A 12,473-nucleotide genomic window follows, 5' to 3' on the forward strand; every position below is an offset into this window, starting at 1 on the left:
ATACAAACACACACACACACACACACACACACACACACACACACACACACACACACACACCACACACACACACACACACACACACACACACACACACACACACACACACACACACACACACACACACACACACACACACACACAACTCATGCCTTTTCTCCTTCATTGAAACTGAGCATGGAGCTATGCTTTTCTCCACTAAAGAGAAAATATGTCTACCTCAGGCTCTGCTGGGAGATCAGAGATATTTTGGTCAGTAAATGTTACAGCCTGGGTCGAAATGTACCTCCTTCACAATGGAGAGAGTGGGACTGACTTAGAGGAAAACAGAACAGTCGCGTTCACAGTCTGGCCTGAACAGGGCTCACAGTTACAACATTTGGATGACACCAGTCTTTGGGTTATAGAAAGAAGATTAAGTACAACTTTGTTTGTTTTATGGATGACCATGTATAGTCTTTAACAATCCACTGTCCCATCCTGCAAAGCTGGAGGAGAGCTCTTCACACAGCACAAAAATATCAGACTTTTCACAATTATTTTACAAAGGTAATATCATATTTAGTCCGTATACAGCCAGCATCTTTCAGAATAGCAGAAAGAACGGTCACTGAATATGAGACGAGGAATCTCTGTCCATGTATCAGTCTTTGGGGTTTGTCCTCTGGTTCAGTTAGGAGGCTGCACTCCATTCTGGTACGACACACCTGATGTGTGTGTGTGTCTCTAGTGTGTGGTAGAGAGGAGGAGACAGGTTGGGAGTGTAGCGAGGGTACTCTCTGAGAGGAGGGCTGACCTGCCTGCTGTGAATGTTTTGGGAGCTCTGAGGTGGAGGTGCGGCACTCTGGCTCGGATAGGGGTGGTGGCCGATGTGTTCTCCCAGCGTCGGAGAGCTCTGGTTGGCTATGGCGCTGAGTCGGGAACCCTGAGGGCTGGAGCTGTAGGGGGGGTGAGGGGTGTAAGGTGGGTAGGGATCCATGGGGGTCATGGCAGAGGGGGGAGGGCTGCTGTAGGACCAGGATGTACAGTTGAGTTCATCCAGTCTGGGTTCAGATCCGGCAAACATGCACGCCTGGCGCTGTCCCATGTCTGAGCTGTAGGGGGAGTCGGTGAGAGGGTTGTTGGATAGACCGGGTGGAGGAGGAGGGTAGGAGGAGGGGTGGTAGTAAGACTCGCCCTCACTTGGAGAGCTACCGGTGAAGGCTTTCTTATACGGCTGCTGGCGATTTCCTGGAGAGCAGTTCTCCCCCACTAAGGAGAGACACAGACAGAGAGAAATGTACAATTTGATATCAATAAGAAGCATGAACTGGAAACGTTTCAGACCAGGATGTCTGAATTCTTACTTCAGACCGTTTAAGAAGCTGAGATGGGAAAAATAAATCCAAAAGTTTAACAGATGGAGCCTCATGGAAAAGTGAATTTGTTAGGTGCTTTAAGAGTACGTCTGATAAGGGGTAGTTAGGGTTAGGGGTTAAACTGGGGTAATACAGAGTCAGTGTAAGAAGTACAGTAAATATACAGCAGGGCATTTAGCAACAATAGTTATTTTAGCCATCTCAAAAGAATGTAATTTAGGGTGCATGCTGTATTTGGAATATGTTTATGGGCTGCCAGACAGTGTAAGGTAACATTCCTGTTTTTTTCAATGGAGTTTTGTGACTTTGTAGAGAGCAAGGTTAACAGCTCAAGTTCCCCTTGTTCCTCATATCCTGTGTATATTCTCATGTGTACTACCTGTGTTATTCTCCTATTATGTTGCTGCTATAACACCTGAATGTACCTATGGGGATCAATAAAGGCGATCTTAGTGTCACAATGATTAAATAAAAAGGAAAGGGGTCATTTCTGGACTTCTGTGTCAGGAGTGAACTAATGGCATTGCTTTTTGTCTTTCACAGCTTGAGATAGCCGATCATTTTGTCACACAGCGTGCTGAAGCGTCCTCCTACCTTTCCTCTTGGTGCAGTAGACCTGCGGCTGGTGGCTGTGCTGCATGTGAGGAGGGGCCAGGGTGTAGTGCGCAGGGGGGGCCCTCAGCAGCTCCTGGGGACTCAAACGGTTCTCACAGCTGAACGGGGACCCCACTGTTTCAGGGGAGCCCCGCAGACCCCGACCCTCCCCACTGAAGGGACTCCCGGTGGAGCAGGCCCTCTGACGGACAGTACTGCGAGGGACCACAGGGAAGTCCTTCCTAAGAACGAGAGGGAACGGTGGGTTGAAAATGACAACGACAACAAAGTATGTAATGTAAAGTATGTATATCAGAATCAGAGACCCTTTATTAGTCCCGCAGCAGGAACATTTACACGTGCAGTTGGGTGCACAAAACGACCTCTCTTGACTCTGTGCAGGTTTTTCTCTTACATTTTATTCCACCTGATTGTATTCTGTGTGCTCTTGTTTTTTTTCTTTTCTTTCAAGTCGACTTAGTCTTTCTCCATCCTTTCAGCTCTGATCTTTCTCTTTCTCTGTACACACTGCCCTCTTGGTGAACTCTTGGGTATGTGGGACATTGGGCCACATCTCGCTAGCCCTCGCTGAGATAGTGACACACACTTGTGCTTGCACACACACAGTTAATCCTGTTGTGAGATAATACGCTACAAAAACTAGCTCTAAAAATAAACAGCCATCCATGTGTCACCTTAGATAGACTCTCCTCTCCTCTGTTCCCCTCTCTACTCCACCAACCACAGCAGCACAGATACACAGGGGTCTGCACCCTCCCTCTCTTCTCTTTCCTCCCCCTCCTCTCAGAAACAGCCTCTCCTATTGGCCTATTAAAATCTCTAAACTGCCTGCCAAAACAGCGCTTCAATGAAGATCAGTTCAACACGCAAACAGACACCATGTAAGGTCATCAGCTGATCTGCAGTGACAGTCCATTAGACCAGCAGCAACAGGATATCATCTATCAATCAATGCAGGACCTGACGCTCGGTGCTTCGTGTTTGTGATGCCCGCTCTGGCTGATGTTGCATGCTAAGATCAACCTTCAGGTGACAATGGCTCACACACACACACACACACACACACACACACACACACACACACACACACACACACACACACACACACACACACACACACACACACACACACACACACACACACACACACACACACACACACACACACACACACACACACACACACACACACACACACACACACACACACACACACACACACACACACACACACACACACACACACACACACACACACACACACATATGTTTTGGATCATATGTACCCCAATCATAAAAATCTTCAGAGGGCAAATAGATGTTGTTTTCTGTAAGTGTTCCTCTCGTGCAGCTGTACTCACCCTTGGAGCTTGGCCATGCGGTGCAGCTCATTGTCATCGCTGCCTCTGAAGCCCTTAGCAAAAGGATTATTCTCTATCTTCAGCTGTGTAATCTGAGCACAAAACAAGGAAAATCTTTAGCTCAGACACATGGATTACACCTGCATGCTCAGGCCAAGACAAACACACAGCACAGACACACAAAGGCACATTCACATGTTAAAGTTTACTATTAGTGAGAGGCCCTGCAGATGTTTTTAGCAGCGGCGCTAAAGCTCTGCACGGCCGACATTCCTCAGCCCGCTGACGTTTCTAACGGAGCGAACAGTGTCCTCGCCAGCTGACACAGAATAAACTGTTTACCCAAACAGTCGCCAGGTTTAAGGATTTCATACCAAAGCTTTTAGAGGTCCAAAGCTGTGAGCTTTGATGTTTAAGTTTTCACATTTTTCTCAGTGATGTCATGGAGGGAAGCCTTCGCGCAGTGTGTCCATCACACAGCAGGCAGCCGGACCGGAGATGTGACACCAGCTCGGGTCCAAACTAACTTTGAAGTGCTGATGAAAACCACCACCAAACTATACTGCTAAAATAGTCATCATTTTGCACACATATTGGATTTAATAGTGTTATAACTATAGTATTAGTTTTTTCATGATGGAACTATAAAAATGTTGTTTAACACAATAGCTTGTATAACAAAAACTTCAAAACATATTGTTTTTTGTTTGTGATTTTGAAGTGACAAGAATTTATAATATTGATTTCAATTCAGCAAATACAATAGTGTACTACTGCTGCTGCTAATGCACTACCACTAAATGATAACGATAAGAATAAGAATAAGAAGAATTAGATAGTTATATAGTATTTAAGATTAAAATACAAAACACGTTTTTTAAGTTATTACACTAATCTATTTGTTTGCATAATATTTGATCGAATAGACAGTTTAAATACTTCTAACTTTTTAACTTTATTATAATTATCATACATTTTATACATAACATACAATACTTCAGCTTAAATAAAATATCATTGTATTATTATTTGTTTAAACTAAAAACGACCTGCTATTAACAGATTTGATGCACCAATTTCTGAGAGTCCTTTTTTTACACTTTTTTTATACAAACAATTTGCTTGGGGTATTGAGGAATATTTTTTATTTAAATGCTAACACAGTATACTTTTGTTTTGTTTTATGTACATTTAAAATGTATTTATTCATGTTATTAAATGTAATCAAATTAAATCTATCATATGGGAACGCAACCAGCAGAGCGGCAAAAAGCTTCAGCAATCTGTTTTTCTAGTTGACATCAAGAAAACTGGTCAGCAAAGATCAAGGGAAAGAAACAGTTCATTACAGACTAACGCTCACACACTCGCTCACACACTCGCTCACACACATGCTCTCTCTCACACACACACACACACACGGATAACTTATTTTTGGACATATTTACAAATACTAAGTAAGGCCACATAAACAATGAAGATGCAAATTGACTTTCTGGATACAAAATACAGACAGTAATACTAACAAAGAAAAAGGTTCTCTTTGTGAGTGTGTGTGAATGTGTGTGTGAGAGACAGAAGTTTGAATGTAGCCAGTGACCAAAGGCACATCTTAAACACTTATCTAAATAATCATAGATAGAACAGATATGACACACATTCGACTTTGAGATCTATTTCCATAATTGCTAGGATAATTATGAGGTAACCTATGGCTTGAAAAAATTGTTTAAAATAAGTGTTCTCTATGATGTGAAGTGATGTCTAAATAACACTTTCTGTATTGTTTTAAACTCCATTTAATATACAAAATATTCTATAAAAAGGACTAATGTGGCCCTTCTTAAAAATACATAAAGCGTGTTTTTTCCCTGTATTTTAACAGTGTTGTTGCTGTGGAGCTCACCTTGTGGTTCTGGTAGGACGTCACACCGATGAAGGCAGTCTCAGAGAAGATGTGGGTGCAGAAAGCCGTATTTTTGGAGCCAAAGCCGTTGTTCTCATCCGCCTTGACAATATGGAGGCGAGGCTGGTATTTGTGCATGGAGTTGAGTATTATCTGCACAGGGGAGAGATTGAGGAGGTGTGATTGACAGACCTGTCATGAGTCCAGGTGGAGGGTAAACCCAATGAATGTCAAGGTACCCAAAGTTCTTGGATGAAATTAATCTTTAAGACAGAGACTCTTTCATATTAGTAGGCTGAAACTGATAAAGTAAAGGAGCTGTTTTGGATGCAAGAATTTAGCTGAGATCTTTTTAAATATAGATATTGATGTCATCATTTGGGCATTAATGTAAACTATTTTTTGGTTGATTTAGGTTCAGTATGCAAGTAAATGACTAATGCTCATGCTGATTATTTTTTTTAAATGTTTTATTTTCATCTCATTCTAACCAAAAGATAACCATGCATGAAACCAGGTAAAACTGCATCTTTCAAACAAAGTGATCATCAAGGCATCTTAAACACACTTAATTTAATTTAATCTGTGACCATTGCCTTTTAACCAAAACTAGGCCTACATCATACATTGTTATAAGACTATTCTAAAGGCTTAAATTAAATATATATATGTTGAGGCTTTCACTGAACACTAGCTTGATTTCAGTATAATTAAGAGTCACTCATTGGATGTTGTATGTTCTTGACAAATTACTAACATTTCCATATTAGTAAAAAATGTCTTAACATCTAACATTTGGCTTGGGGAAACCAGCAATGTAAAACCATAACAATCATTTATCTCACATTCTAAACAATTTCCCATGACACAGGAAACTCCTCAAGTGTTTTTTTTTAATTGGATCACGGCCCTCTGTCTGAACACACAGGCACGAGCACGTTTGTTTATCCAGGGGGCTCAGTTTAATCTCAGTGACGTGTCCGCCGGTGACATGCATTAGCTAATGGGCTTTAGTCATTGAAATCATTACCTCTAATTTAACAAGCCTGAGAAGATTGTTTCTGTTTGTTGCCTATTGTCTTTGCGCTAGTGCAAAAAAACAATAGGCCTATGTTTTCACTTGCTCTCACACCGTGAAGCTCAACTGCCTCATGACATTGTGTGTGTGTGTTTGTGTGTGTGTACAGTCAGACTGTAACAGTCGGCAGAGCTGCCATGATGGGAATGAGTCTCTCTGTGCATACTCTGGGCTGTTTTGTGTTGTGGTGGCCAGCCTGGAACTGTGACTGCCGTGTGTGTAATCAATCTTCTTAATTAAAGAAAAAAAGAAATCACACTTGATTATTTAAAAAGCATACGATATGAATCTAATTGGGCCAAAAGACTATTTCCATTTGGGATATAGATTGTATTTTATTTAAAAGTGACATGATATATTGAGGCTATCAAAGCAAACAACTCTTTCATAAGCCAAACACATTTATTGTATTGACTGCCAAGACGCACCAAGCATATTTTTCTGGTTCTGAAGAAATATAAACTCAAAATATTAAGGAAAGAGACTCACGTGTCCAAAGGGGTCCAGGTGGTTGTTGGTGAGTTTGAGCTTCTGGAAAGAGACGAGCTGGCGGCTCCAGTGCGCCCCGGTGGCCGGGGAGTCCGGGTGGACGTAGAGCCTCCCGGGCATCGCGGGCTCTGCCTTTCCCGTTACCGACCTTTGGACAGAGAGGAGGCCGCAGATCAGACACGGTGCATTCAGGGGGTCACGGTGGTCTGTCTGACCGGCTGGAGGCCTTCGCTGCAGAAGGCCTATCTGGTGCTTTAACTGTAAACTTGTTTTGTTAAAGTTTACACAGATATCTGAACGAGATCTGGACCTTAGCTTTTTCGATCCAAATGTACTCGGACTCCTCTAAAACTGCTGTAGCCTCGGTCCTTTTGTGCCAGAGATGTTATGAGCCGCCGAGAGAAAAGCCTGAAACTGTTGACATATTTCCTCAGAAACACTTAAAATCCCCACGAAACTAAAATAGTGGCCAAAAAAGGTCCACTTTTAAACATAATCTGTGAACTATTGGACTATTTTCCCCCTTTTACAGCAGCTGAGAAACAGACACAAGCTATCGCCAACCTGTTTGAGGGATGCATTATTTACTTTTTGGGACTTTTAACACAATAAACGGGTTCGTTTCTTGTGTTTGCATTTGCTTTTAACACTTTATAAACACAAATTAGAGCGAAAGAGAAGGATTATAATATTTGAAATGTGCTGCGTAAATAATTTTGTAAAAAACAATGTTTTTCGTAGTGCTGTATGTCTGCATGAAGAATGGCTCCGAGACGAGTCAACAATATAGGAGCAAATGTCAAATGACGTGAGCCGGTCAAAACGTAAATAATAAAAAGAAAATAACATTTATTTTGAGATACATTTGCAGCCAGTTAGCCTATATATGACGCTATCAATCACCCACATAAAGACGTTATCTCTTGAGAAATGTCTGAAGCCCAGCACCGACTAATCTCCAGAAACACCGCTGCCACCATTACACATGCGAGCCGGACTTTATGTCACAGTGTATCCAGACTCCTGTTTACGGCACGTTTCTTTGTAAAACCCGGGTGTCAGGGCATTTACGGATCTCTGCAGAGTCAGTGGTCTCTTCGGATTTCCCCCCTCAGCACAGCAAGCATTTGAATGGGAGACTTTAATCCGGTCTGTGCCGTCTGTCCGCCCGGTGAACCCTTCATACTCTGATTTAACCGGCGGGCAGACACGGGGGGAAACACGGGGAACTAGGCCATGCTAGTCTGCAAGAAGGACCCGACCTTTAGAGGCAGGGTGAAGAGGAGGTAAACCCAACAGCACGGATTTATTTTTACAGAGGTTTTAATGCATAATTCAAAGTGGCACACATAACAAAATCACAGGGAAGATAATTAGGAAAATAAAGCAAAGTCTAGGATTGTGCTTTTTTTTCCCTGTGGTGGTTTTGTTACCGTTTTACACTCCGTAAACGACGTTTAAAATACATTAATAAGCAATGGGGCCTATCATGGCTGATGGGCATGCATGCATATTTGATTATCTTCGCATGCACCATTATTTTTAGGGAAAACCTCAATTTAGATTTCATCAAATTCACACGTAGGCCTATACATTTTGAAATACACCAACCATTTGTTGTCGGAAAATTTGTATCGGTGGTCGTCCTTGGGCACAAGGTCCATCAGAAGTATGTACTTGGTTTTTGGGTTGAGTCCCGTGACTTTCACCTTGTAACTGGGAAACATCCTCCTACACGGAGCACATTCAGAAAAAATACATATATTATTTTACAGACACAGACAGATTATATTATAATACTTGAAGTTAAGATAAAACATTTTTTTGCTATCCTGAGAGAAAAAACGTCCCCTGAGGCAACATTCACATTGTACCGTTTGTCCTAGATATATTGTCAGGACAGTCGTGCTGTGACATTCGTGCTGTTTATTCAACCATGGCTTCATAAAAATGATAAATCGAATGTACCCAAATTAAAAAAAACTAACAGATAAATATTTATTCCTCCTAACTTCTTACCTTCCAGCCTTGGTGATGATCATTTCAGTTCCCACTTCATCAAACTTTGTCCAAAGTTCCCTGTCGTGGAGGAAAACTTTGATTCCTTCCATTCCCTAAAACAAAACAAAAACAGTGCTCACTACAACTGAAGAGGAAGTCTCCTGGAAGTTAAATTAAAGCCCCCAAAACGAGAAACAATTAGTTTGAAAAAATCTAGTAGTAGGCTATAGGCTATAAGAAGTTATTGGACTCTATTATGTTGTAGTTTATCTAAATCTAATCCACGACAAATCTCATAGCAACTACTAGAAGGGAATTAACTTTCCCTCTCACTTTGGTCCAGGATGCAAGAAAAATCTGCATAGTCTTCAACATTTAGTAAATTATGAATTAATAATATATATTTACATTCTGCTCCGTAGTAGTAGCCGCTGGCTGCTGTCTGGATGCTGTCTGCGGGGAAGAGGCTGGAGAGTTTAAGGTGTAGCTCGGATTTTCCGGTTTGGTCTCTTTTGGGGAATCCATGCAGTCCGAGTCCGGACTCTCCGCAAGGCCGAACTGGTCCCCTCCGTTTGCCATGTCCCACTGACACACACACACACACACACACACACACACACACACACACACACACACACACACACACACACACACCACACACACACACACACACACACACACACACACACACACACACACACACACACACACACACACACACACACACACACACACACACACACACACACACACACACACACACACACACACACACACACACACACACGTTAATATGATGTGCATTTGGTAAACAGGGTTTTTCGTGAGTGCCACCCCAACTGTTTGATAGGGTGGGTTGTTCATTTTATATAATTTATATGATATCATTTCACAATAGTTCGTGACCTTTAGAGTGAATATAATTTGAAGCATCCATGTTTAGGAACACGTAATGGTAATATTATTCACCTGTTATTCAAATCACAAAATCAATAACCATGACTAAAAACCATGAAAGCAACAGAAACGGTCAGTTGATATCTGTTTTTGTTAAAGATTCACAAAGGGACTGTTAACCATGGCCTCGTTTATTAAGGCTTAGCACTTTGATATTGTGCTGAACACAATAAACAATTTATGGTCCCTTCTTTGCAAAATAGCATCAAAAAACTATACTTACATTAGGATTAACCTAATCCAATGCTTCTGTGTAAAATGAGATTAGACCTACATGAACTTGAACTTCAACATTGTTTTTTGAGATGTTGACAGTTTGCCTTTGTCATGCATATTTATGTAATATAAGTCACCCAGATGTCAGAGTGTATCATATCTACAGTGGAAACCTAACTTGCATCAATATGCATATTTTGTCTGTTAACCTCAATGCATAATGAGAGCTTGAAGTTCCACAGTGTGTTAACATCTGAATTGTTTAAACTACAGCCTGCCCTATATGATGTTTAAAAATGGAAGCATCTCGTAAAGTGCATATCACTTACATCAAATAAGCTAACCACAGCCTGACCAGTTAGTGTGTGTGTGAATATTTTGGATGGTCACCCTGAGGGCCTTTACCTCAAATGCACTGCTCTGCTCTCCCTGCAGAAAACACGCTCATAATCCTACACGCCCGCGCAGCCGGTTTTTTGGAGGGTTTTTTTTTACAGCTTGCTTTGATTTAAAATTAATATTTTCCTTTAAATCCAACAGTCCAAATGTTGCAGTGTCGGTTCTTAAAAATCCACTCTGTTCCGATAAAACACCGGGTTGTTTCTCGCTCTGCTGCCCGTCTCCCTGCGCGCACAACTCGGCTCTTCCTCCTCTCCGTCTCCGCGGGCTGCAGATCCGATCAAAGCGGAAGTTATTCCCTCCTCATTTATATCGCTCCTCTGTTTTATTGCCCTCGCAGACCCAGCGGCAGCCCTGATCTGAACCCCGCTCATCAGATCCTTTATTACAAATGGAGTCAAGTCCGCCTCAGCCTCTCTGCCCTCCCCCTTCTGACCACCGCGCGCTCCCATAGGTCTGCCGGGTGCATCGGCATCCCCAGCCCGAATCACGGCTCTGACACTGGCCAATCAAACACACACACACACACACACACACACACACACACACACACACACACACACACACACACCACACACACACACACACACACACACACACACACACACACACACACTCACACGCACACGCACACACACAAACTCTCACACAAACACACACACACACACACACACACATTTGAGGATGATTTATTTTTCAAAAGCATACTTATTCACTCTAACAGTAGTTGAATCTCAAAACAAATCATTTATCCCCCACCCTTCTTCTCATTTGGCTTCACATTAAGCACACCCTTCAAAAAAGGCGGTTGACTCATTTTCTATCTTAAAAAAACATCTGGATTATCCATCCAGATCAACTGTTTATTGTTACAGTGGAAAGTGCACGATTTGCTCTTGATAATAAATATGACCTGTGCCACATTGGCATGCAAAAAAAAGAAGCAAAGTAAACCAATCACACATATTCTCGATAACGAATGTGGGTGAGAGTAAATGTACCAGGGGTCCAGGGTGCTGTGCTATACACAACAATTGTAACGATGCCAATTACAGAACACCCTAATATGATGAGGATGTAGTTCCTGAAGTGATAGAAACACACATGTCTCTTATCTCACATGAAAGACACTCATACTAGATTGTGGATAGGATGCACGAGGCCTACAGCAGCAGCAGGTTGACGCGAGCGCGCATCACTTTGATTGGATTAGCCATACTGTAGATACTGATAACCGGAAGCATCCAGAGTTGAAAGTTGAGGGGGTCACTGCGAGGCCGCCCAGCTGGGAATCTGCCTCGCCATGTCCACCGATTTCTACCAGTTTTGTCCTCGCGTTTCCCCTTCACTGACCATAGTCTGTTGACAGATCTAACCACCATGAAACCCTTCTCTGGTTGGACTACATGGTCTGAAACAAACATATACTCTAGCCTGCATTCAATTCAAATAATGGTATATAAAAACCGAACTGATATATAAAAAAATACTGCAAACAATACTGGAGCCATAATATTAAATGTCGAAATGACATTTAATATTATGACTGGTTTGGAATTGTCGTGCGTAAATGTGCTGCGTTTTTACGCATCGGCATAAGACGATCTTATCTTTAAAACGAATGCACCAACAACTGCAGCCCTTACCGTGTAAAGATATCAAATTCCCCGGTGACAGACCTCCGGTGACCGACAGCTCGGTGCAGCCTCTCCTGCACACACGGGTCTGCAGTGAGAGAGAGCTGCCACTGGGAGAGAGGGAATGTGTGTGTGCGTGTGTGTGTGTGTGTGTGTGTGTGTGTGTGTGTGTGTGTGTGTGTGTGTGTGTGTGTGTGTGTGTTTCTGTATCTGTGTCTGTCTGTGTGTGTGTGTGTGTGTGTGTTTCTCTGTCTGTGTGTGTGTGTGCGTGTGTGCGTGTGCATGCATGCACTGCTTTGATACCAACTAGCCTATCACATTTTACAAAGACACGCGCAGACACACGCCTTGCGTTTTTTAAATGATGACTTCAAAAAGCTCACACACTTGGATTCAAAATAAATAATTTACTGTTGCTCTACTGAATATAAGTGTATACTAATCGCCTATCGCCTT

At 42.3% G+C, this 12,473-nt stretch overlaps 1 protein-coding gene across 1 annotated transcript; it reads right to left on the reverse strand.

Moving 5' to 3' along the window:
* Positions 1 to 572: 572 nt before the first annotated feature.
* Positions 573 to 10,622, reverse strand: tbx5b (T-box transcription factor 5b). The gene is made up of 9 exons (XM_034122429.1): positions 10,387 to 10,622; positions 9,217 to 9,393; positions 8,827 to 8,921; positions 8,419 to 8,538; positions 6,808 to 6,955; positions 5,241 to 5,393; positions 3,335 to 3,426; positions 1,953 to 2,194; positions 573 to 1,251 (listed from the first exon to the last, which is right to left on the reverse strand). Exons 2-9 carry the CDS (start codon positions 9,385 to 9,387, stop codon positions 674 to 676), a joined length of 1,599 nt encoding a protein of 532 aa, XP_033978320.1. The 5' UTR covers positions 9,388 to 9,393; positions 10,387 to 10,622; the 3' UTR covers positions 573 to 673.
* Between the last annotated feature and the right edge of the window lie 1,851 nt (positions 10,623 to 12,473).

This window comes from Trematomus bernacchii, unplaced genomic scaffold, assembly GCF_902827165.1.
Source record: "Trematomus bernacchii unplaced genomic scaffold, fTreBer1.1, whole genome shotgun sequence".
Lineage (NCBI taxonomy): Eukaryota > Metazoa > Chordata > Actinopteri > Perciformes > Nototheniidae > Trematomus > Trematomus bernacchii.

Bases quoted from the DNA above. Each gene is read 5' to 3' on its own strand.
- tbx5b (XM_034122429.1), bottom strand. From the start codon at position 9,387: ATGGCAAACGGAGGGGACCAGTTCGGCCTTGCGGAGAGTCCGGACTCG. The intron at 8,922-9,216 runs GTAAATATATAT...GTTTTGTTTTAG, and splicing joins CTACTACTACGGAGCAGAAT to GGAATGGAAGGAATCAAAGT. The intron at 6,956-8,418 runs GTTGGTGTATTT...CTCTGTCCAAAG, and splicing joins AAATTTTCCGACAACAAATG to GTCGGTAACGGGAAAGGCAG.